We start from the raw sequence: 26,133 nt of genomic DNA, 5'->3' as shown, positions 1-26,133 counted from the left end.
ACGTGGGGGGTGCTCCACAAAGATCTGCTGGACGGCTAGATGGACAGATGCGTGGATGGGTGGATGGGTGGGTGGAAGACTAGCAGAGGAGGGGACATGTGAAGAGCAGTTTGCTAGATGGAGGGGAGCAGTTCCAGGATAGAGAGGGACAGACAAAGGAGATTTGACATTGGTTGAGAAATGGAGATGCTCAGTCCCCAGGGCCTGAGAGTGAGGTCCCCACTGACTCGTTCGGTGACCAGATCCCAATTCTGCTCTGCACACCAGGCTGGGCTGGCTTCAGACTGGGGCCTCAGCTCAGATTTGGGGAGGCAATGATTGTGTCCCACCGTTGAAAAGCCTTTGTGAACCTAGAGTTACATGGGAGACCTTTGCTGGCTGCATGAAGACACCTCCCCAACTGAGGTTGAAAGATCATTTCTCTTTAATTGATTTTTTACCACTATGAACAGCAAAGTAATAGGAGAAAAATCTATGCTGCAATTTTTCCATTTGTGAAAACCGAAATTACACCTTGCAGCTGATTCCCTCAGTGTGGACCCCTCCCTCCTTTTATTCGTGTCATTTCTTCAAATGCAAGAAAACAGATAAATTTTTTTTTTTTTTCAAAATAGCTGAAAGTTTCATGATTTGGGAAGGGGGTAAGGTATAGAATAATCTCCCACACGACATGGAATGCGGAGCTAGGGAGGGCACCTCGGATATAAAGGGTTTTCTGTAAATACACAAGAAAGCGATCCTGTTGGCACCTCATTCTTCTGTCTATAAAATGCATGAGTGACAAATGGGACATGTTTTAACACAAGACAATGAAGCTCCTCGCCCTCCACTGCTCACCAGTGGCAACCCGGCGGCTTCTTTTCTGCGGGTTCTACTGACCCCCCCCCCGCCCCCAGCCCCTTGTGAGCTCACAGCCCTCACAGAAACGAGCTTCTCCTTCAGACCCTGAGTATGAGCCAGATAGAGATGCGAGTTTCCGTTCCCGTGAGAAATGGTGGCTCTGAATCCATAAAACACACCCTAAATCCATCCCATCAGCACTGACCAGCCACCTTTAGCATTAGCCATAAAGACTGGCTTAGGATGAAGTCTCGAAAGAAGAAACAAACCGCGGCATGGCTCTCGCTAAATAAACCTCACCCGCGGCTCGAAATCACCGTCCGGGAAGGCCGACTGCGGCCGCCTAATTCACAGACATCTTTGCTCCTGATGAGATTTCACGTTAGCCAGATGTCGTTAGAGTCTGACCTCGGCCCGAGGGATCGCCCGTGAAGTCAGGCTGGCCCAGGAAGGGCCGCGGGGCGTGCGCCTCGAGGCTTGACCTCTGCCCCGCGGCGACCCCGTGGCGACCCTGCGGCGGCAGGCGGGTGGGCGCCAGGACTTGCTCTCACCGCACTTGTCTTATGCTCCTTGCAGGTGTTGAGGCTCCGAATCAGGCGGGGCCCGGCGCCCCCAGCCATCCACCATGGTGGTGGCACACCCCGCCGCCGCCGCCACCACCACACCCGCTGCCACCGTCACGGCCACCGTCGTGATGACCACGGCCACCATGGACCTGCGGGACTGGCTTTTCCTCTGCTACGGGCTCATCGCCTTCCTGACGGAGGTCATCGACAGCACCACCTGTCCCTCGGTATGCCGCTGTGACAACACCTTCATCTACTGCAACGACCGGGGACTCACTTCCATCCCCGCTGACATCCCTGACGATGCCACCACCCTCTACCTGCAGAACAACCGGATCAACAACGCCGGCATCCCCCAGGACCTCAAGGCCAAGGTCCATGTGCAGGTCATCTACCTGTATGAGAACGACCTGGACGAGTTCCCGGTTAACCTGCCCCGCTCCCTGCGGGAGCTACACCTGCAGGACAACAACGTGCGCACCATCGCCAGGGACTCGCTGGCCCGCATCCCGCTGCTGGAGAAGCTGCACCTGGACGACAACTCCGTGTCCACTGTCAGCATCGAGGAGGATGCCTTTGCCGACAGCAAGCAGCTCAAGCTGCTCTTCCTGAGCCGGAACCACCTGAGCAGCATCCCCTCAGGGCTGCCCCGCACACTGGAGGAGCTACGGCTGGACGACAACCGCATCTCCACCATCCCGCTGCACGCCTTCAAGGGTCTCAACAGCCTCCGGCGCCTGGTGCTCGACGGCAACCTGCTGGCCAACCAGCGCATCGCCGACGACACGTTCAGCCGCCTGCAGAACCTCACTGAGCTCTCGCTGGTGCGCAACTCCCTGGCCGCCCCGCCCCTCAACCTGCCCAGCGCCCACCTGCAGAAGCTGTACCTGCAGGACAATGCCATCAGCCACATCCCCTACAACACGCTGGCCAAGATGCGCGAACTGGAGCGCCTGGACCTGTCCAACAACAACCTCACCACGCTGCCCCGCGGTCTGTTCGACGACCTGGAGAACCTGGCCCAGCTCCTGCTGCGCAATAACCCCTGGTTCTGCGGCTGTAACCTCATGTGGCTGCGCGACTGGGTGAAGGCGCGGGCGGCCGTGGTCAACGTGCGGGGCCTCATGTGCCAGGGCCCCGAGAAGGTCCGGGGCATGGCCATCAAGGACATCACCAGCGAGATGGACGAGTGCTTCGAGACGGGCTCACAGGGAGGCGCGGCCGATGCTGCTGCCAAGACCACGGCCGGCAACCACGCCTCCGCCACCACACCCCAGGGCTCACTCTTCACCCTCAAGGCCAAGAGGCCGGGGCTGCGCCTCCCCGACTCCAGCCTCGACTACCCCATGGCCACGGGCGATGGCGCCAAGACCCTGGTCATCCACGTGAAGCCCCTGACGGCGGACTCCATCCGCATCACATGGAAGGCCACGCTCCCTGCCTCCTCTTTCCGGCTCAGCTGGCTACGCCTGGGCCACAGCCCAGCTGTGGGCTCCATCACGGAGACACTGGTGCAGGGGGACAAGACGGAGTACCTGCTGACGGCTCTGGAGCCCAAGTCCACCTATATCATCTGCATGGTCACCATGGAGACCGGCAACACTTACGTGGCTGACGAGACGCCCGTGTGCGCCAAGGCCGAGACGGCAGACAGCTCCGGCCCCACCACCACGCTTAACCAGGAGCAGAACGCAGACCCCATGGGGGGCCTGCCCCTGGCGGGCATCATCGGTGGTGCCGTGGCCCTCGTCTTCCTCTTCTTGGTCCTGGGGGCCATCTGCTGGTACGTGCACCGGGCCGGTGAGCTGCTGACCCGGGACCGGGCGTACAATCGGGGCAGCCGGAAAAAGGACGACTACATGGAGTCCGGGACCAAGAAGGATAACTCCATCCTGGAAATCCGAGGCCCCGGGCTGCAAATGTTGCCCATCAACCCTTACCGCGCCAAAGAGGAGTACGTGGTCCACACCATCTTCCCCTCCAACGGCAGCAGCCTCTGTAAGGGCACGCACACCATCGGTTATGGCACCACACGGGGCTACCGGGACGGTGGCATCCCCGACGTAGACTACACCTACACATGATACCAGCCGCACGGGCCGCCTCCGCCCCAGCTCCTGCTGCCCCCCCGGCCTGGCGACAACGTGGCTCTGCCCAGCCTGCTGCCATCCCATAGAGCAAGGAGAAGGAATTCCACGATGACTTTCCCAGCAGAAAGCAAAGTTTGGGAAGGGGTGACGATTTTATGGAACACAACAGTGGGAAAAAAAGATTTTTTTCTTTTTTAAAGAAGAGACGGTAGGAGGGGGATTTGATGTTGCTGAAGACATAATTTATACCAAATTATGCCAGTTGGGGAGGGAAGGACTAAAAATAATATTGCAGGAAGGGTTGGGTCAGGGTTTTGTTTTTTTTTTCCCTGAACTGGAAAGACACCACCTGTATAGTGTCTGTCTACGCCTCGCGCTCCGTTCAAGGCCGTCACAAAAGAACCGGCAGAGAGCACAGCCAACACGCGAAGCCCCCACGCAGCTCTCGCTGCCGGCTCCTCGCTAGTGACAACGACATGATGGAAGGTTTTCAGGCTCCTCACAAAGGAGAGGGGGAAGAAAAGATCTTTTTGCTATGGAGATATTGTCCTGAAACCTCTTTCCTGGTTCTCTCCGTACCGTTTCCCTTACAGATTTGCAGAAAGAGCACGTCTTTCACTGCATTCTTTGAACAATGGTATAGTCAATTAAAAAGCAAACTTTCTTTTTCCTATACCGAAACCCTCTCCAGTTCCGTGCACCACGCTCCATGGAAGCCCCCTGGGGGAGCTGTGGTTTCCCAGCCACGCAGAGGTGCGTCCATCTACCTGTCGATCTCTATGTCGTGTCTCTCAATACAGATGGGTAGATAGAGCCTCATATCCGGTCCTTACTACTTCTTGGGTCAGTTCGTACAATTTCCTGAGACAATAGAGTCACGAGAATGTTGCTTTCTCCTAGAAATCATTGAGTAAGTAGACAAAGCGTGTTGGGGGTGGGAGTCGGGAGGGGGGACAATGCTGTTCCTAAAGGCGGAGGTGTATCTGTCCCAGTCGGGTGGCCAGGGAGACCCCTATCTCAGGTTGGCCAGAGCTGGGCCGCACTCTTTTCTGATACAGAGAAAAGCGTTCTTTGATGGCCGGTGTGCTCGTCTCTTCCCCCGCCGTCCCCCCCGAGATGCAGATGCAGTCACCTCAACAGCGACTTTCTCTTTCCTCTGTGCTGTGTGCTTCCTCCCGGGACAGGTAATTGGTGCAGGGACTTTTTCTTTTTTTATGAGCTGATTAGACCTAATGGTTTCCATGGCTGCTCAAGCAAAGCCCAGAAAAAGACGGGAACATTCTCAGAAGAGCCCTGGGAGACAGCAGCCCCCCGAACGCAGAGCACTCGGCCGCACCCAGCCCTGGCACTCTGCTCTGGAGAGGGAAGACCAGACCTCCGGAAATGTCAGCTCCAAAAGGGTACTGACCGGGGCCCTTGGAAGAATTCAGGTTTTATTTCCTCCCCCCGCCCCCAGAACCCGGGTTGCCATCATTCATCAACTGGCAGTGTGGTCTGGTGAGCCATGAGATTAAAGCGGTAATGAAAGGATGACAGCAAAGCTGGAGAGGAGGAGGAGTGGTGCCCAGGGTTCTGCGGGCTCCCGCGCCCCGGCCCTCGGGAAGCTCGGGCCACCACCTGTCAACGTGCCCCTGGTGCTGTGCTGGGGAAGAGCCACGTCGGAGGAGAGACACTGGCCCGAGGGCAGGGGAGGTCGAGGACGTGTCTGGCTCCAGGAGCTGGCCGTTTCAAAAGGCCTCAACTGCACTGACAAAAGCCAAGGGCAGGAAGAGGATGCTGACCGGCAGGCACGGGGCTGCCGGGACAGGCCCCGGGGACTGGCCGCTCGCTAGTCGAGAAGAGATGTGACTGGCCCCTTCAGTGAAGAGGCAGGGGTTGAAAGGAATGGTCACAAGAGCCGTGTGAGTGGGGTGGAGGAGAGGTGCGGCCCCCTCCCTTGCCAGGCTGGAGGGAGGGTCTCGCCCCACAATGGAGAGTCCGGCTCCCCGGGCCCAGGGACAGGCGCAGGGCATGGACACACTCCGCTTGAAACTAAGCCTCCCCACCCTTTGGCCCATTTGAACCATTTTCTCACACAATGAGATCAGGAGAGAGATTATTCCAAGCCTTAATTTCATGTCTCTGTGAAGGTCGCCCTCCCTTTGGCCTCAAGCACCCTTGACACAGGCCGTTCGGGCAGCTTGGGGAGGAGCCGAGGGTGCACGCAGATGTAGGGCATTGGCTCAGGAAGAGGGGGAAGGGACAGAAGCCCGAGGTCCCTGCTGTTTCAGAAGTGAGGTCCCCTCCCTCACAGCACCACCCATGCCTTCTGCCGGTGTCCCAGGCCCTGGCCTTGCCACGGCCCCCGACTCCCCACTGCCAACATGCTTGGGCCCCCAATCTTACTCTGGGGCCTCCTTTCCCCTTGACCACACCAGGAGGAGGTCAAATCATGCCCTTTGAGGTTAGGAAGGCATTTGGGGAACAGCAAGTGGCCCTAGAGTCAGTGAGGTCAGAAAGGCCTGCAGGCCTGGGTGATCAGCTTCCCTCCCCTACAGCACAAAGCAGGCCCGGGCCCACCTGGGCCTGAGGACACATGGGTCTCCTGCTCCCCGGGGACTCAGGCCGGGGCTCACCGAGGGCTCGCTGCAGGCATCCTCCTGCCCTGTAAGTGCTGAGGATAGTGGAGACTCGCCAGCCGGGCCCTGGGGCCTGCTCTCACCTTTCCTCCCCTCAGCATCAGACATCCTCCCGGAGTCCTTTCTGAGAGTGAGCTGCTGAATGTCTGCCGCCTTACAGCTCCCCAAGCCAAGGAGGGGGCCTGAAGCCAGGTCTACTTTGAACCCCTGTCCCTTCCCGGTCCAACTCCTCTGAGTGTCCTCATAATACAAGGAGAGAGATGCTGCAGGGCTGCCCAGCCTCCCCCAGCCCCTAGCAGTGCCTGAGGACACAGGGCCTGGGAAGATAAGCCCAGGGCCCAGGCTACCACTTCTGTCTAGAATCTCCCTTCTGTGGGCGGCCGACCTGACCCTTGCAGCCTCTAACTAGCCAGAACAACCTCGTTGGCCTCAGCGTTGATGACTGTATTTTGTGGCATTTATAGCAGGTTTTGAGTTTTTTTTTAATAAAAAGAGCCCATGACACTTCTTTGGTTAAGTGGTTTACCCTTCGTGGTAATTAGATGTAGTGATTAGAATCTCTTTTCTATTACATGGCAATTTTCCTTTAAATTTTCCCTAAAAAAATAAATAAATAAAATAAAAAAGAGGGGGGGAAGAAAAGGCGAGGCAAGAGAGGAGGCAGCAGGGCCAGGCGAGTCATTTGCATTTTGCGAATGAGGCCTCTTGTAAGCTCAGCTCAGGCGTGGGGCCTAACGTATGGAATGCTTAAGAGATTACTAAGAATAAAATCTATTAATTAGTCATACTCAATTCTGCAGACATGATGTGCATCAAAAGCTTCTTTTCTTCCCTTTTCTCCTTCCCTTTTCCTGCGGCCTCCCCGAGGAAGCCTCCATCTTCTCTAATTTGGCTCCAGCTTCCTGGGCCACCTCCACAGGAACATGGCAGCCATGCGGCTGACTAGAGGGCCGCCCCACCCAGGGCCGGGATGCCAGGGTTGGGGGCAGGAGGTGGGGCACTGGCCCCTTCTGGCTCTGAGTGACACTGGCAGGGGAGGGGACAGCAGCTAGGAAGATGGTGGTGGCTGGGGGGTGGGGGGCAGGCTTCCCTACCCAGAGCCCAAGGCCCATGCCTGCCTTCTGCCTCTTCTCCCTCCCTCCTCCTCTTTCCCCTGGGGTCCAGGGAGGCCAACCAGGAGCAGAAAGTGAGGAGGGGTCAGAAAGGGTTTGCAGAGAGGTGGAGGGAAAGCGTGTTGTGTAAATCCACAGCCTCTGTTTCCCCTTCTGCAAAGTGGAGGGTGGGCTGCGACAGGAGTCGGGCTTCACCCAGAAAAGCTGGGTGCTCCAAAGGCCAAGTAAGGGCTCCTCCCTCCCACCAATTCTGGAAGGTTCTAGTGGATCCACAGCAGGTGACAGAGGCCCAGAGTGGGAGGGACAGGCCAGATGAGGATCCCTGCAGGATCTGAGGTGGCTGATGGGCCTGGAGAAGTGCCAGGCAGTATGCCCAGGACACACCTGAGCCTCCCTCCTTCACCTGCTTGGAGCCGAGGCAGGAGAGGAGGACAACCCCCACCCCCACCCTCCCAATGGCAGCCCAAGTCCCGAAGCCAACCCACTCCACTCGGAAATCTGCTTCCTGCCGAACACACCAGGGAGGGGGACGGGGCTTCTGAGCCTCACACTTATGAAAAATACAACAAGGAAAATTGGATGCGGCAGACAGGGAGCAATGGAGCTAGGGAGGCAACGAGGAGAGAGCTGGGGCGTTTGCTGGAATGAGGTGTCTCGGGGTGCACAGTGGCCTGCGCACCCCAAGGACTGGACCTGCTCTCAGGGCCAGGAACACAGCCAGGGGCAGCTGTGGGCATGCTGCGCGCCCCTGTCCCCTCCCTGCGCTCAGATCAGTGCAGGTGATGGGCGGAGGCCTGGCACTGGATTGGCGCCAGGGTGAGTGCTAACAAGCAATTCACAGCCCTGAACAGGCCTTCCAGAAGGCAGACAGAGGAGGCATCTTTTTGCTTAAGGAGGGATAAAAAGGCTCAAAAATGCAAATCATTACCGTTTACTACCAAGCGAGTCTGCTAAATTGATTAGAAGAGATTAAACTCCTTGGAGGTGAAGGGAAAGGGGGATTTTTCGCATTTTACGAACCTGCCCCCAGTGGCAATGTGCAAAGCAGGGATTTTCCAGCCTGGCTCATGGGCTAGCCCTGCACAGGCCCAGGAGGAGCTGGGGGTCTGCGAGGGCTGACACCACACTGGCCAGAGTGCTCAGAAACAGACTGGGCTGGACAGAGCCTGGCCTCAAGCACTGCTCAGGGAAAGCAGTTCTGCCTCGGTCGCCTGCCTTGTGCTTGGGCCTCTGGGACAGGGTGGGCTGCATGGCCCACACAGGTCATTCAGAAGCTGTCCCAGCCCCCAGCAGAGACTCCACCCCTGCCTTCCAGATTCCGTCTGCCTTCAGGGGTGAAAAGCGAGGTGAAGTAGCTGGTCTAGCTACTTAGAGAGTAAGACTCAAGAGCCGTGCGCTTTTCTGCTTCCTTTCTGTCCCAGGGTAGGTCTGTGATTCATTCCCTGCGGCCAGGGAAGGGGAGCGGGGCCAACTGGAAAGGGAAAACTGAAGGTCAGGGAAGAGAAACTCAGCCAGCAGAGGAATGAGACAGTGAGCTCTCCGTCACTGGGAGCATCCAAGCACTTGACGGGGATATGGCAAATATTTTCCTCCCTAAGCCAAGGCCTGGTTCTTTGACTAGAAGACCCTGGTTTCCATCCTTACTTTATCATTCCCCAGGACCCCATAAGGAACATATCAAGAGATGTTTACTGTGCTACTCAGGATGACCGGCGTCCCCTGAAAATCCCAGGTCGGGGCCATCCCGTAGCCGGGCCACCCAGCCCTGTCGAAGAACTGCTTGTACCACCAGAGATGCTGCAAAATTCCCATCCTCAGTGTCCAAGAGGCACCGGGAGAGGAAGCACAGACATGCTGGCTCCATCCTGGAGTCTGGACCTGGAGGTTGGAGGGTGACCCACCCACTGCGGCTGGTCCCGGGCTGCTCCCCTGGCCCTGTTCTCCAAGCTGGGGGCCCCTGCCCCACTGCGCGCCCTCCGCCGTCCCACCACGGGCTCCCTTCCCCCACGCAGCACACTCAGCGCGGCTGGCTTCCTCCATCCTGCCCAGCCAGGTTGACGGCTGCCTGGGGCATTTTTCACTCTGTGTTGTTAAGCATTTACCACTTCTTTTGAAATGGTCCAAGCGGTTGCCTGAAATATCCACACTTGCTTCTTTAAAAACACAGAAAGATCCCCTTGGCTCTTGAGTCCCCCCTCCCCCGCCCCTGCTTCCCTTCACTCCCCCCACCTCTGCATTTTTAATATATTGTTTCTCTCTTGTTTTGGAAATTCTCTTGTTGCTGCTTCTCACTGTAAGTGGGGGTGCAGGCGTGCCCCAAGCCCCCGATGCTGTGGGGGCCAAGCCAGCCCTTCCTCCATGGTACCCCTGAAGACACTGTGCAGGGGGCCGACCTTCAGTCTGGGGGAGGCTCCTGCCCTGCTCCCCACTGGAGAGCCTGGCAGGCCCTGGGCTTTCTGAGACCACTGTCACCGCCCCCTCCCGCTCCGTTACTAAAATGCCCGGCTTGTGCTGGGAGCGCAGGGTGGCCATGCGAGCCCCTCAAGCATTTGCGACCACAGGGTGCCCTGGCCCCTGTCTTTCCCACACCTACCCACGCCACCCCCCACCCCCACCTGAAAACCCAAAAGCCAGAGTCCGGGGAGTCCTTTCAGGAAGGTCCTGGCTGTCACCACCCCTAAATCTCTCTTATGGCCATCAGGGTGAGCGGCTGTTCTGGCGAGATGCTAGGTCCCCGTGCTCCCCGTTTGCTGTCTGCCCCCTTGGACTCAGTGCAAAGGGCCCAGGTGGACGTGCTGGCAACGGCCTTCCTCCCATCCTGCACCTGCCTTGCTGGCAGCCAGCACGGGGAGGGGCCCCTCTCAGCGGCTTTTCCTCCCAAGCATCTCACTCTGCTGTCCCTTGGACGCACCGATCACCAGCTGTGAGCCTGAGGGGGGAATCCGGCCACTGGGCAAGCCCTAACAGCCAGCCTGGGTGACTCAGTTTCCTCTCTCCGAGCGGAGCCTCACGTGGGTGACGAGGAGGGCAGAGACCTGGGTGTCTCACCTTGTCTGATGCTCCCGTCTGGACTCCCTGCCCCCCCCCCCCCAAGCCACCCGCCCGGAGGAACTATCCAGGCTTTCTCCTCGAGACAGAGAAACCAATGCAACTGGAGTCCGACAATCAAAACTGAAGCAGACACGGGGCTGCCGCGCTCACCTCCCTGGAGCTGGGCCATCCGGGGCACCTCTCCCCCGCCCCATGCAGGGCACGTGTTTGTAGATGTCCTACCCCCAACTCTGGCTGGTCCAGTTTTCGGAAGGTTCTGGATACCCAGGAGGAAGACACACAACCCTGAAACTGGCCTTAGGTTTTTGGTTTTGGGTTTTTTTTTTTTTTTTTTTTTACCCAACCCAGCTGAGAAACCCACCCTGGAGTCCAGGGCCGAGCGCCAGGCTGCAGCATGGGGGGATTCTTTGGATGGAGGGCCCTGGTGCCTTCCAGCTCATAAAGAGATGCTGAGAGCCATGGGGAGGAAGCCAAATAGCCCAGCCTTGGAGGTTTGTCATCGGAGAGGGAGAGAGATGGCACTGAAGGCTGGGGGAGGCTGCGGGGTTGTGAACACAGGCGAGCCGGGGTTCTGGCGCCGGTTGCGTGGTGCGGAGCGGACACCTGCTAATTATGAATGTCACCAGGCAGGTGTGAACAGGGAGATGGAGGAAAAAAGTAAACTAAAAGAAACCCCACGCCTCAGCACGGCAGAGCGAATGTATTCTAAGAGCCATCAACAGCAATTCCCTCTCCTGATATTAAAAGGTTGTTTGTATTTCATTTGCTATTGTAAAGATTTCTGGAGCTACCCGGGCGCTTCGCTCTGTGCCATTCCCAGGGGTCAGAGGAGGAGGAGGCGGGGGAGGGATCCGTGGCCGCCCCGGAGGATGGGACAGAAGGCAGGGTTCCTGGCCACACAAGGGCCCAGGGAGGGCGGGCGCGTGACCGAGACCCCTTCTGCCTTCCTGCCACCACCCTGAGTTTCGGCTGCTGAGCCCCCGCCTTCCTCACCTGCAGAACCGGCCCCCGGAGGCCACGCGGCCACCCGCTCCTTGTCTCTTCCCCTTTTTCTCCAAAGGGTAAAGCGATCTCGGGGGTCTGAGTGACAGGACTCCTTGCACTGCTGCCATCCAAGACCTGGGCCCACCTGCCTCACTCCCAACCTCACCCCCAGACGGGTTTTCGGGAAACCGAGACACACAAACACCCACCACGACGACAACACAAACCAAAGTGCAATGCGAACCGCCCTTTGGCCTCCTTCCTGTAGGTGCCTTGAAACTTCAATGTTGAGATGAATGTGATTAACTATTTGGTCCTTTTTTTCTGTTTGTCTGTTTTCATATAAAATGTCCAAGTCCACTTTCCTTGTCCTTTCTTGAAATAAATAGAAAGATTTAACTTTTACAGTCATCTCGGCTGCTGACTCGGCTTGGGGTCCGGCATCCCAGGGGCCAGGCGTCTGCAGCCCCTCCCCAGGCCCCCTCCCAAGGTTCAGCTCTGCTGTAGGGGTCCCCCTGGCACAGAGTGGTGGCCACGGGGGATGGAGACTCTGGGGTAAGTTCCCCGGGGCACGATCAGGATCAGAATCATGAACCTGCAGCAGGGCAAAGGAACCTCTGACCCCATCCCATAGGTCCTGGGAAGGTGGACCGCCAACTGAAGGTCGACTCCAAAAGTGGCCAGGTGTTAATGGGAGCTGTGGGTTATCCCATATGAGCTCTGGCCGCCATGTGAGCACCTAGGTAAGGCTGGAACTGGACAGGCGCTGGGGACACGTTGCTGTTCCTTCACCTGGCGAACACAGGCCTGGGTTCCTCCCCACCTGCCCAGACGCCCCTTGTCCCCGAAATGCACCCCCACATTCACAACTCTCTAAGTCTTATGTGATATCTCATACCCCAACGGGAGAGAAAGGGAAAAAGATGATTTTCCATGAGAACAATAGCAGTTTCTGCTAAATTTAACATAAAATAAGAACTCATTACTTCTGCCTTAGATCTGATTGTGTGTCTGGATACGGGTTAATGAGTTTTTCCTCATATTCCAAGGAAGCAAAGTTATTTCTCGACATGCCTTGGTGGCGGGTGGCTCAGCCAGGGTGACACAGGTGTCCCTGTCCCTCCTCATCTTCTCTTAGTCCTCACCTCCCACCTTGGTAGGAGCCAGCCAAGAGAGACCACTCCAAAGAGTAGCACATGATGTGGCCTTTGGGCAAGGGCCGAGTGTGTTCCTGACCCCTGCCTAGGCGCCAGCACCCAGTGGGTTTGCAGGAGAGCCACCCAGCCCTTTCCGACGTGAGACCCATTCTCTGGGGAGCCATGTTTCCACTGGGGGTGTTTCCCTGGATGAGGAGAGAGAGAAAGAGAGAAGGCCTGAGGCAGGGGGCAGGAAGACGTCCCGCTGCAAAGGTTCTGCCTCCTCCATAAGCACAGTAAGGCCCAGCCTCCAGCCACACCACGTACCAGCAATTCCCCAGGCAGGCCTGCCCTGACTCGGGCTCCTGGTCTGTGCCTTGCTGATCTCTGGGCTCAGGTGCCCTTGAAGGCCCTGGAAGGTTCCACTCGGGCACTGTGTCTGGACAGGCTGTCCCCTCCGGCCCCACGCTGGGTCCACACTGCTCAGGTGACCGGTTGTAGCGCCTCCCTCGCTGGCTGGTCTCGCCAGCCGTCCCTTCAGGTCCCCAGAGCACACCTGCCTGGTATGCAGGAGGCAACCATAAACGTGAAGTGAAGGAATGAGTCAATAAACACCAGTAAATCAATCAACCGGTGGATCCACTGATCAATGCTGAGTCCCAGGAGGGGCAGCCCTTGGCAGTCCCGGCATCCCAGTAATCTGAGAGTTTTACTTTTCCCCTTCCTCCCCCTCCCCACCCCGGGAGAGCCGGGGGAGTGGGGGGCAGGGGATGAGGCATGCATGGGCCTGCCCCGGCTCATCTGACTCTGTACACAGCAGTGGCAGGGACAAAACCCAGGGCACCCACAGGGCTCTCTTCAAGCCGGGGCAGGAGGTTAGGGTTCCCAAACTGTGTTCCTCAGCACCTAGAGCTAATAAACTTTCTGCCCAGGGAGGGTTCATAGTCACATGCATTTGGGAACAACTGGATTAATGCCATTGCTGTTTTGGAGGGCTCCTCAGACAGGGCCTTGGAATCCCCCAGAAGTGGATTAGATTCCGGGGCTACACCACTGGAGCCTCCTTGGAGGGTGCAGAATGCTGGGGTCCCCTCCACTTGTCCAGGGAGTGTGGGCCCCTGTCCCTGGCACACCTCCTGGGGTTTATTCAGCATCCCTGCCCCCCAACTGAGCTCCCTGGCATTTCTTACAAGGAAGCTCAGGTATCTCAGCAACACAGAGGAGAAGCATCCACATGGGGGTGGGGCCTATTCCCCAGACACCACGCCCCCCAGACAGCCAAAGTCTACAGCTGCTCTTTGAAACCTGCTAGAGGCAACGTCAGGCTGACCCAAGCTTTCAGCTTCAGGAAGACAGGGCAAGGGGATGGGGGCACCTCAGGCTTTAATGAGTGCCGTCCGGGGTTGGAAACCCACACAGGGTTGGGTCACAGGAGGGACTCACCAGGACCTGTGGGGGAGGGATCTGTATTTCAGGTCAATGGGGAGGACCTTCCAAACATAACTAACCCTTTCTGACGAGGAGTAGGTGGTCTGAAAAACAGTGAGCCCCGTCCTCACAGGAAAGCAGAGCTGGCTGCCGGTCCCTCGAGGGGGTATGAGCTCTGGGTGGTGGAGGGGACCCATTGACCCTGAAGAGCCCCTGTTTCCCTATCATGTCTCCAAACGGATCCTGGGAGACGGGACTTCCCACCCCCCACTTCAGCACCTGCCTTGCCCTGCTCCAACCAAGCAGCTTCTGGACCTCTCCTCCCCAAAGACATCTCAGGACTCACACACACCTCAGTGTGTTACAGGCAGATATGGGGTAACACATACCCCAAGACCCAGGGCCCCAGCTTCTTACATCCAACTCCACCTGTCTGGTCAGATGCAGGACTAAAAGTTCCAGTTCTCGGGCGCCTGGGTGGCTCAGACGGTTAAGCGTCTGCCTTCGGCTCAGGTCATGATCCCAGGGTCCTGGGATCGAGTCCCGCATCGGGCTCCCTGCTCCTTGGGAGCCTGCTTCTCCCTCTGCTTCTCTCTCTGTCTCTCATGAATAAATAAATATATAAAATCTTTAAAAATAAAAAAAAATTAAAAAAATAAAAATAAAAGTTCCAGTTCTCATGGGACAGAGAAAGGGTGGCCACTACCCCTGTACCTGGATCCTGCCTTTACCTGGCCACCACCAGGCTCCAGAAGCTTCCCTCTTCCTGTGCCCCCACTTCCCAGGGCTCTGGGGCTTCACTAAGCATCCTGGAGAAGAAGCAATCAAACCCCAAACCCAAGTTCTGTGGCCAGTTCTCAGCACCCTGCTTAGGAGGTCCCAGACGGAGCAGGGGACACCCAGCCAACCCCAAAATACTCCCTCAGGAGATCTGGGCGGAGCTTGCTCATCTACTTTTGGGTGCCCAAAACCAGGCGTGCTCCCTGCCCGGCCCTGACGCCGGCTGCGTTGCCCACCCTCCGCCATGCCTCAGGCCCGCTTGTCAGCACCTGCTTCCCCACTGGCCCACCACACCACCTGGCACCTCTGAAGGACCCTCTCCTCCCATGGCAAAGTAAATAAGATCTCTCGAGCCACTAACTGACAGCACAAATGAAATCCTGGCGCTCCCCCTCAGAGATTTACAGGGGAGGTGAAATCTTATTTGCACTGCTGCCAAGCTTGGGCCGCGATGAAATTATGCCTCAAGAAGAGACCTGGCCGGCTCCTCATGGAAGTGGCTGCATCAGAGATGGGCTTATTAAAAGCCACAGTGGCCACATTTCAACCTGTTTCAGGTGTTAAGTAATTTACTGCCACCCAGAATTCAGTGGCAGGTTTTTATCATTTTTATTTCCATGATGCAGGCGAGTGCCCTCCTGAGGTCCCTACACAGGGAATTGCGGGTCTAAATGCTCCCTGCCCCCCAGCACTGCAGAGGGAAATGGGGGAGCAGGAGCCTGGGAGGGGGTGAGGGTGCCGGCTAAAGTGGCAGCAGACGGCCCGACTCTCCCAGGTGTCACACCAGTCTTGGCCAAAGCCCAGAGTGACAGGGAGACAGGCTCTAAGATCCCACACCCCACGTTGGGGAGCCCAGTGATCCCCCAAAGTCCCCGCAGGTGCAATAGTATAAGATCTGTGAGAGCGGAGACCACCTCTGAATCAGGACCTGACAGCCCACCCCACGATTGAGTCTTTATTGAGCACCTACTGTGGGCCAGGCCCTGCCCAAATGGCAGACACTGAAGTGAGCAGGACCCCAAAGATCCCTGCCCTCTGGAGCTCTCGTTCTACTGGTAAGTATTGAATAAATATTTGTGGTGGGTTGATTAAAATCTCTGAGAGGCAAACAAGCTCTTGGGAGGAGAGACGCCGGCATGCAGGGCATCAGAGGGAAGGGGCAGGGAGGGCGGGAGCCCGCGTTCCGGCGTGTCCCTGAGCTACGGGCCAGTGGCTGCAGCGGCCTGCAGGCAGGGCCAGCTCCATGTCACTGACCTGTACCCTTCACTGCACTGGAGTACATGCAGTGAGGGGTTCGTGCCCTGTCTTTCCCCTTCCCTGGCCCCCCAAAACCCGGGGAATGCACGGCCTCACGTTCCTGGGAAGTGAGGATTGGGAGCCCTCTGCGGTCTGGGGCTCACAGGGTCACGAAGGGCCCCGAGTCCCTTCTTGGCAGTGCTGGGTGGAGGGCTGTTTGATGCCTGCTGGCTTAGGGGGGATTAAGCCTATTACGAAGGCTACCAGGGGCTTATCCGACGCCCTTTCTAACACCCCCCTTCTCCACCTGTTTTCAGATACTCCAGGAAGACCAAGGGGAATCTTCAAAGTCCATGCTGAGCCAAGAGCAGAAATTCTTTAATTAGTTTTCTCTTGGATCGGGGCCCTGGCAAATGGATTAGTTGTGGTGGGGCGGGAGAAAGGGACTGGAATCCTCCTTAAAGCTGAGATTACAAGCCTGGGGTGAAGGGCTGGGGGGGCCCATCACCAGGGATGGCGGGGATGGCGGGTCCCTGAGCAGGCCCTCCTGCGTCAGCGACTCCCCAGGGGCTGGCAGATGGAAGCTGTCACCAGGAAGACATGGGATGTATGTTCTCAGGGAGGCCATGGTCCTCGGGAGCTGGCGCGGAAAGATGCTTGGCGCGGCCGGGCTGTGTGCCTGGGTATCCTAATGAATGTGCTTCCTTCCCGGGTGGCCACCCAGATCTGGAACTTCATAATTAGGGGGGATTTCCTAAAGGGGCGCCCATCTGTGAGAGGTAAGGCAGTACAGCCCGACGGTGCCAGGGACCAGACATCTGTCACCGTGTCCCATCCTCGCTTATCCCCATTTTCAAGTGAGCAAACTGAGGCCAGATCTAAGGAGTTTGCCCAAGGCCACAGTGGCAGAGGTTACAACTGGAACCAGGTCTGTCCAGGCTCCTCCCACTGCCCCAAATCCTGGCTCACAAGGCCCCTTGAAGAGGCCTGAGTTGGGGCGGGAGGGGTCTGTGAGCCTGGAGGAAAAGACACAAGAGAGCCCCCCCCAGAAATCGCGGCAGTGAAGTAGGCCCCCCATGCAGGCCTCTTCCAGGAAGCCTTCCCTGACCAGCCCATAGCACTTTGGATTCCCCATCAACGCACTCAGAGCCTGTGTTGTAACCCTGTTGCCCCCACTATACACTGAGCACCTTTTAGAGGCAGAGACTGGGTCTTTATCATCACCCACACTCTCTGAATAAAGGAAGGAGAGCTGTGCCCACCTCAGTCTGGGACCAGAAAGAGAAGCCTGGTAGGAGGCTGGGCCTCCAGAACCGGGGGAAGGGAAGGATCCTGGGAGCCAAGTTCCAGGTTGGTGTGCCTCCTGGGCCTGGGTTCTGCTGGCCGGCTTTGCCCAGGGAGGTGCACAAGGAGTGGGTGGGTGGGAGGATGCCTCAAGGACTCGGAGACCCAGATTCCCAGGACCAAAGCCGCTTGAAGTACAACTCGTGCTCCCCCCCTTGAGCTCTGCATCAAAGGCAGCTCTGCTGTGGTCCAGCTATGCTGACTCTACAGATAAGAGCCGCCCTCACAGGGCAGGCTGAGAAAGGGGGCCTGGGCCACCCCCAGCTTACCCCTGGCCTCCCTGCTCCCACTACAGCAAGCTGAGCCACCCCCAGTCCCCGGTCTGGGGTGCTCCTGCCGGCTCCCCCTCGACTCTCTGGACAGGTCGGCTCCGGGGTCGGGTCACCACAGGTGTCCCAGTTCCCTGGGGTATCCCAGCCACCTAAGCCACATCTCCCTTGCAGCCCCGGCACCTAGCGCCTGCTGAATGAATGAATGAGCATGAAGCTGAATGAACCACTGTCTACGGAGCGCGCACGGGTGGGAGGTCTAACCCAAGTCAGGGGAAGGTCCTGGAGGAGACGACATCTGAGCTGGGACCGGAAGCATGACCAGCATCAGCCCAGTGAAAGTGGGAGAAAGGGTGCTCCTGGCGGGGGGAGGAGCCCGTGCAGAGGCCGGCAGGTGTGGGAACACACGCAGCCATGAGACCCCAAATCATGGAGCAGGCAGGAGAGGAGACAGAAAAGGCAGGTGAAGTTCTGGGGCCAGATGATTTCGGTGAGCCAGCCACGATGCCCAGAGAGCCAAGGTCACTCCTAGGGCAAGACTTTCCCCAAACTGAGGATCCCAGGGCATTGGAAGAAGCCATGAGAACAGCCAAGGCTGCCCAACTCCAGGGGTCCCCATTTCCATCCGGTCTCTATGAGTACCCCCCACCATGTTGTGCAGGATAGCCCTGGCACCAGCCGAGAGGCTGCAGGGAGCACTGGAACCAGAGGCTCGGCTGAGCGGCAGGAAGCAGCACCGCCCCACGAGGGGCCGGGCCCAGAAAGACCCGGGATGAGGGAGCTGGGGGGTGGGGGCGAGGGGGGCAGCCAACTCCCGCCCACAGGAGCATCTCCAGTGGTGAGCAGGGTGAGCCAGGGACACAAAGGCAGTGGCAGTGACCCCACTGAGACTTAACGGGAGCAGAGAGTTGCATGTGTTTTCTGGCTTAAAGCAAGTATTCCCACGCTCCTACTACGCGCCGGTTTGGTGCAAGCCGCCGGGGGTGAGCCCCAGACAGGCCCGGGCTCCTGCTGCCACTGCGCCACACCTTCGAGATTCAGTACTTCCAGCCCCTGCCTCTCCGGCACTGAAGAATGATGTCTCTCATTTCAATTAGCCTTTTCCTGATTACTAGCGAAGCTCTGCATCTTTTCGCTTGTTTCCTGGCCATTTGTTTCTCTCCTACCAGGAATAGCTGGTCTCCATCTTTTGCCCATTTTTCTTATTGATTTGTAGGAGCTCTTCACATATTGAGAGAGAAGCAGAGAAGCAGCCTTCTCCGGGGGCAGACCCTCAGGGCCTCCCTCAGGGTCCTTGGGCCCAGGCAAGGGAGGAAGATTTGCCTGGGTTCCTGGATGCTCCCACTGAATCTCTGTACATTCATCCAGCTCCTAAATGGCCAACTCTGTCAGAAGATGAAGCACCTTCTGCAGGTGGGAGTCCCTGCCAGGCCTGCATCTCAGCTGGCAAAACCTAAAGGGCTTATTTTTTACTTACACTGAGAAGCCTACTTTGCCAGTGGCTGGCAGGGTGCTCCTAACGGCACCGAGGGGAGCCAGCAGGTGTAGACAGGCACGGAGGAGGGAGGGATGACTTTCGCCATTCCAGGCCAGTTCAGTGGGGGCCATCCAACCAAAGGGGCAGATCCCAAAGCCTCAGGCCAGCCCTCCCCCCAGAATTCCAGGGCCCCCTCTGGCTCACACCATCCCTGCACCCCTTCCCCAGCTGTGACAGTTCCTAAAGAGGGATTCAGGCCCGAGAGGACACCTGTGAGCCCTGCCCCCTCGCCTTCCACCACCCGACCTACAACCCCATGGTTTCTTTTGTCCCCAGTGCCTTCCAGTGTCTCAGCGGACAAACAACAAAGCCCATAAAACTGATTTCCAAAGCCTATAAAGGCAATAAAAGTGGGGCGCCTGGGTGGCTCAGTTGGTTGAGCGACTGCCTTCGGCTCAGGTCATGATCCTGGAGTCCCTGGATCGAGTCCCGCATCAGGCTTCCTGCTGTCAGCAGGGAGTCTGCTTCTCCCTCTGACCCTCCCCCCTCATGCTCTCTCTCTCTATCTCATTCTCTCTCTCAAATAAATAAATAAAATCTTTAAAAAAAAAAAAAAGGCAATAAAATTTAGGGAGCCAGGAAAAATCCGGCCCCTCCTCTCCTGGAGTAATGGCCACCAGGAGCCCCCATGGGGCCCCTTCTGCAGCTGGGGCTGGCGCAGCACGGGGCCAGCCCACACACTTCCTCCAACCAGGTGGTAAATGGCCACTTGGCACATGTTCCGAGGGGCCCACAGCAGCAGGGGGAGGCTGCAAACTGCCAGTTTACCTCCTCTCTAATGCCCCCTGCCCGTGGCTGCATCATCTCCCCAAGAGCCTGGGAAGACTCAGTGGCACCCCGTGCCACTGGCTCACTCATTCTCCACTAAGCACCTGGCAGGCCACTGTCTGGAGCTGGCTAAGGTCACCCCACTGTACAGTCAGAACGGGAGAGAATGCCCCTGCTGAGGGTGGCCTGGTGCACAGCCTGAGCGGTCAAGCCCAACACCCTGCTCTGCACCATGCTTGGGTGAGCCCTTCCGGAGCGCAAACAATACTGTCATAAAGGCAGCCACCGTGACCCCTGGATAACAAGGGGGGTGGGGTCCCTACGGGGGGCTGGAAAGCTCAGCTCTCCCCATCAAGCTCTCCATACACCCTCCATCCTGGGCTAACCACATGCCCACCAACCAGAGAGACACCTAGAACTCTGAGTGGTTACCACGTGCCCACTCCGTTTCATTCACTCACTCACTCACTCACTAATTCAAGGGTGATGCGACATAGTGGAAAGTACCAGGATGCAGAGTGAGCTCTGGTTTGAGCTTCCTGACTAGCCTGGGGACAAGTCACTCAACAGCCCTGTACGGCAGCTGCTCAGCCTAAAAAGAGGGGAAACCAAAGCCACCTCCCCCAATTCATCGTTATGATGATCATCCCAGGCTCAGAGAGTTGTCGATGAGGGTGGGACCACTGTCTGATGCTGGGGGGGCAGGAGGCTGGGTCAGGGATGAGGGCAAAGCACAGAGGGGCAGACGCAGAGGAGAGGGCCCACCTGCAGGAAGCAGGAAGGACCAAATGACCCCAATGGTCTTTCCAGGCAAGGATGAAGCAAGTTCGGGAGATAGGGCATTCAGGCATTAAAGAGCCACCTTCAGGGAAGATCCATTGTACGACCCACAGATCCACAGACAGGGGGAAGCGAGGGACCGCCCCTCCGGGCCTGTGGGGGCCCCCTCTCAGAAGCCACTCGTCCTCTTTCTCCTCCAGGATCAAAAACACATCATGACATGGAAGCCTCCGGCTTAACCACAGGACGTGGAGAGAAGCGAGGATCTTCTAACCAGGGACACTCCCCTGCAAAGGGGCCCCAGAGTTTCTGCGGGGCACCAGAGGGGTGAGGAAGTGGGGTGCCAGCCCACGGGAGCATGGGGCGGCCTCCGAGGGGCTCTAGGGCTGGCCGTGGGGCTGAGAGGCAGCATTTGCATGGAGAGCGCTTGGTGGCTCTGGAATTTATGCAGCTGCCCCAGTGATTCCGGAGGCGAGACGAATCTCCGGCCGCTTTTCTCAGCGGGAACAAGTCTTTTCTTCAAATCGATGGTGACACATTTTTAAACTCTGATATTAAGGAGGGAAGATTTTTCTGGCCCCCTAGGGGCAGCCCTTATTAGTCACTGGCTCATCTGAGAGAATAGGGGGCAGCCCTTATTAGTCACTGGCTCATCTGAGAGAAATCACAGAGGCAGACCCAGTGGGCCTGGGCAAGGTGAGGAACCTAGAGGCCAGGCCGGCTGACACGGGAAGGGACAGCGACAAACAAGAGGGCAGAGCAGGCCTCATGAGTCACAAGCAAAGCCGTACCAGAGAGACTTGGAGACCGAGGCTGGGGGCTGGGCTCTGGAACAAGGTACACAGTGTCTGGTGGGGGATTAAAGAACCAATGGTAAGGGTGACAGAGAGGGAGAAAAAGGGAGAGTAGACAGAGGCATTAAGCTAAAGTATAAATTGATTTCCAAGCGTGAAGTTATAGAACCTGAAATCTTATTCCCTGTCTTGCTCTGGCTGCCAGGAAGCTCAGAGTCACATTTCACATACAGTAGCAATGGACCTGTTCAGCCTAGTTTTGAGGTGTCATCCAGGCAGGGCCAGGGTAGGTGCTAGGGGCCAAACTGCCCCAAGCAGCCCCCAAGAGCATTAAATAGAAGGGTGGGCATGAATTGTGGTCTCTTGGTAGACCAGACACCGGCATCGAGTGGCAGGTGGCAGGGCTGAGCAGGGCCCACAGCCAGGCATGGGGCTGGAGGCTGGCGGTGTGGAAAGCACGTGCCAAGGGCATCCAGGCCAAAGGCTCCAGGTGTGGCCAAGAGCCCGGGGCTCAGTGTCCTCCCATGTCCCTTGTTTCTGTTTATCCCTGTTTTAACGGCTCCCTAGTTTTATTGTACCTATTTTTCAGTGGAAATAGGTGGGTTAAACATTTTTTAAAAATCAATTCCAGCTCAAACGCCCACTTCCTCAGTGATAACAGCCACTATTTATTGAGTTCCAACGACTTGTCACATTTGCATGCATCCTACTCCATCTTCTCCGTCACCTTCAGTGGGGACATGACTCTCCTGGGTTTATAGATGAGGAAACTGAGGCTCAGAAGGGAGGTGTATCCTGGTCAAGGTCACAAGAGCTCATAAATGGCCATGGCAGCCCTGTCTGGTCTGTCCCCTGGCATGTCCCCATTCCCACCCCTGAGCCCCAGAGCCCAGCACTCTGCTCTGTGCACCTGGTGGGGGGCCGGGGTGGGGGCTTCCTGCCTGCCCCATTAGCAGGAAGACGTGGCTGAATCAAGGTCAAGGCCTGGAAGGCGGGAGGGACAGTCAGGGGACCCACAGAATTCCATCACCCCCTGACCCTGCCTACGGCGCCTGGGTCCCCTCTCTGCCAAGCCCCAAGGCTTCCGCCACAGCCCACCCCACCTTCCCGTGACCCTCACCGGGAAAGTTCCCCACCAGCTGCCAGACAGGATTTAGCTCCTTTGACAGTCAAAGCTGCAAAACTCCCGTCGCAAATGTCAATTCTGGGCCATTTGCTTCGTCAATTTTAATGTTCCTGTTTCTCCTCAACATCCTCAGCAAGGTAGCTCTTGCTTTTCAAAAGGGATGTGGTGTTTGATGATGTTTAAACTGTACGTGAAATACAGCCAGGCGGCAATAATAAAACAGACGCGAGCCCTGCTGGCAGGAGAATGGCTGACAGCCGGGCCTCTCTCTTCCCACATGCTACTCCGCAGCTAAGCTCCTATTTTTATGGCAATTACACTGTCCGAAGAGGGGGAGGAAGCAGCGATGGAGAGGAGGAGGGTGGGGACCGCCGTACAAGGCCCACTTGTTGCCGTTGGGAGCGGGGTGCAGCGCATGGGGTTTTAATGAAGCCAAGTGGGCAACGCCAGCCGGGCGCCCTGGCGGAGGGAGGCCAGCCGCATCCAGCCCCGGCTGCCACCCTCCCGGACCCCTGTGGGACCCCACTCCACACCCCTGGACCCGAGTCCTCACTGGCTTCTGTCTTCTGACATCCCACGAGGACAGAAATAGCTGTGTCACCTCCCTGGTGTGGGAGGGTGGGGGCGGGGGTGCATGGTGTGGGGAACAGGGGTCCCCCCCAGGGGCAGCCTGCCTCCACCCAGGGGAGCTCGGCCATGACCCGTCATCAGGAAGCTACCGAGCTGGCATCCTTGGGGTGCCCCTGCCACCGGTGGGCATGGCCGCATGCAGAGCCCTGTCCGCAGATGAAGACGTGGGGTCAGCGAGCACCTGCCCACCCCAGGGGCTCCCCCTCCCTGTCTAGTGAGGTGAGGTATCTCACTGCTAGGAACAACCCCGAGCCCCTAGGGCATGTCAGGCCCTCATCCACTTGCCTCTCCTCCCACAGGGCGCACCTGTGGGAAGAGAGGCTAGGAGAAGCGGTCTGTGGAGCTGGATTTTACCCTGGTCTATTTCGTGAGCGGCCACGGCCCTGGCCTCCAGCCCCGGCCCGGCCGTCCTCCCCAGGGGCAGCTGCACCCTCTTGACGGGCAATCGATCCAGACAGCAGGGAAAGGGAGCCCGGGACAGGCCATGCGTACGCGGCCACCAGCAGGGCCTGAGGAAGCATCCAGACAAGCAACTTGCAAAATAAAGAAATGAGCCCCAAGGGTGAGCTTCTGAAGCACCTGAAGACTCTGAGGAGGGAGAGGAAGGGAAGGCTGCAGGGGCCCTGGGCATGGCTTCAGCTCTGCCCGCTCAGGCTCACCACGGCCACCCAGCTCCGACAGGGAGAGCACTTTGGTCCCCAGCCTCCTCTGGGAAGAACATCCCCAAGCCTGGCCCCGCACGGGCCGTCCCCATGGAAAACACACACCCTTCCCCACTGATGGCCCTGCACGAGGCGGGGAGGCGGGGGCCTGGCCCACCTGCCCTGTAGCCCATGGCCAGGAAACCCCAAATCAGCAAGGGCCCCTGCCTCAGCCACCCCAGCCATGGAAGGACTCAGTTTACCACAGGAAGCACAAGAAGGAGGTACCCTCAGCCATCCCCTGTTCCCACGTGCACAGCACGTGCACAGCAGGCCCCATCTTGCGGGTCAGAGCGGCCCTCCCAGACGAGCAGCCACAGGAGGTACTTCCGGGGGGTTTACTTTTTCCCAGACATTGTGCTGTCTCCTTTTCAACTCACGACAACCCCAGGAGCCAGGTCCGACTGTGCTCTTCTTCCCATGATACAGACAAGAAAATTGAGGCTCAGGGGTTAGGTGATGGGCCCAGGGTCCCAGAGCTTGCACGCTGTGGGAGTGAGACCCATACCCAGGCCAGCAACTCCCCCTGCAATGCCCTGCACTGGGCCACAGGAGCAGGTGGGGCAGTCTGGGAAGTAGGGGGTGGGGGAGACAGGGCTGAGCCTTGGACTCTCTTTCAGGCCATGTTACACCCTAGAGACCACCCCACACTGGGGCCGGGCCGGGCCTCAGCCAGGAGGCCCCAGGGTCAGGGCTGGGAAGTAGGTATGAGCCCACCCAGGGGGTCTGGAGAGAACAGCTTCAACCCAGCACCCCTGCAAAGAGTGCTGGCTGCACAGAGCTGGGTGTGGAGAGGAAAGGAAGGGGCCCTGGGCCCTGGGGAGGGTCCGTGGCTTCCACGTGCTGCCTCCAGACCCCTTCACCCCCTAGGGACACAGGGTACCATCCGTTTAACGGGCAGGCAAGCCACAGCCTCCTGGAGAGGCCTGAAGCCGGCTGGGCAGCCTCTTGCCAAGGCGCTGGCGGATCATTCTGGTAGAGCAAGCCAAGGGCTGCAGATCCAGCCCTTTTCATGCTTGGCCAATTTAATGGTCCCCATTAATTTCAAAACACACACATTCCCACAAGCTGCGGCCTCCTCAGCTCAGTGCTCAGGATGGAGAGCACGCTGGGAACACAGGCAGGCACGCAGGTGCAGGTGCTGGGGCCAGCCGGCCTCAAGGACAGGGAGGAGCCGCTCAGCAGGGGGCGGGTGGGCAACAGAGCCCTAACATGTGTCTCCTGACCTTGTGTGTGTCGTGATGGGGGGAAAAGAGACAAGGAGGAAGGGCCCAGCTCTGGGAGTCAGGGAGCCCTGCTTTGCCACTTTCCTGCTGTGTGACCCCGAGCAGGTCACCGTCCCCCTCTGGGCTTCAAATACTCTCCCATTTTCCTGTCCAAGCCTGCAAATGCCTTGAGGGCAGGTACTGGGTCATATCGAGCCTCGTATCCCCAGAGGCTCACACAGAGCCGGGAACCTCTCGAGCAGCCCGCACTGTGTACTCACCTGCAAAATGTATCAGCCCCTTCCAGCCCTGGCATCTATGACCAGCCGTGAGGGGCAGAGTGGGTCTGGGCTGGGGCAGGAGGAGGAGGCCCAGAGGGGGTCCCTGGCACATCCAGTCCCTCCCTCTGTCTGACCCACTCTCAAAGGCATTTAAACAATCATTTATTCAACAAACTTTCACTGAAACCCAGGACAAAGGGTCACTGGGTCCAGGGTCTGTGGCCCGCCTTCGTGTTCCCTGTGGAAGGACAAGAAGGATCTGGCTCATGCACAGGAGACTTGGCAGAAGACCTTGGGGTGGAAGGACCTTTCCAGGGTCCTCGAGGCCTGCCCACTGGCCAAGCTCAGCTTGCTGGACCAGGCCCTGTCAGCCCTCAAGGGAATCTCAATAATTCAGGAGGGATCCATCATTTATGAATTTATGTAACCGCTTCTCGACCTTGTGGAAACGAGCCACCCTCCTCTTCCAGCGGTGGAAATTAGGCCTTGGCACTGTCTCGGGTGTTCTGGGGAGGGGACCAACTGGAACCCCAGGCCTCCCAGCTGGCTTTCCAATCTACTCTGCCCCTCACCCCAAGACTAGAAGTAGCAGGAGCTTCTGAGAAAGGGGGAGCTTCTAAGTATCCCACTTAAACCCCAAGTCTGAAAGGTGAGGGTTTGGTTCCTAGCTCGGGCTTTTACCAGCTCTAGGGCCCCATGTGTGCCTCAGTCTCCTCATCTGTAAAATGGGGGATATACTAGCGCCTGCCACAGAAATGAGGCAATGTGGGCACAACCCCTGGCCCAGACACTGAATAACAAGCTGCTCCCAGCCTCAAAGCAGGGGCTCCGTGGGGTGAGCCAGGGGCAGGGGCTGG

At 58.0% G+C, this 26,133-nt stretch overlaps 2 protein-coding genes across 4 annotated transcripts in view; one reads left to right on the top strand and one right to left on the bottom strand.

Moving 5' to 3' along the window:
- FLRT1 (fibronectin leucine rich transmembrane protein 1) overlaps positions 1–4,310 on the top strand; it is a 73,206-nt gene extending 68,896 nt beyond the window's left edge. For all 3 annotated transcript variants that reach the window (XM_045893429.3, XM_064576252.1, XM_064576253.1), the window contains one exon: positions 1,417–4,310. In XM_045893429.3, coding sequence (XP_045749385.2) covers positions 1,466–3,490 — 2,025 coding nt within the window. In that variant the 5' untranslated portion in view covers positions 1,417–1,465 and the 3' untranslated portion in view covers positions 3,491–4,310. The remainder of the gene's footprint in view (positions 1–1,416) is intronic.
- MACROD1 (mono-ADP ribosylhydrolase 1) overlaps positions 1–26,133 on the bottom strand; it is a 147,935-nt gene that overhangs the window by 102,014 nt on the left and 19,788 nt on the right.

This window comes from Mirounga angustirostris, unplaced genomic scaffold (genome assembly GCF_029215605.1).
Source record: "Mirounga angustirostris isolate CCGP_5_RB_7025 unplaced genomic scaffold, mMirAng1.0.hap1 SCAF_13, whole genome shotgun sequence".
Taxonomy (NCBI): domain Eukaryota; kingdom Metazoa; phylum Chordata; class Mammalia; order Carnivora; family Phocidae; genus Mirounga; species Mirounga angustirostris.
Note: the sequence above shows the minus strand (reverse complement) of the source record. Positions and strands in the feature narration are given on the sequence as shown.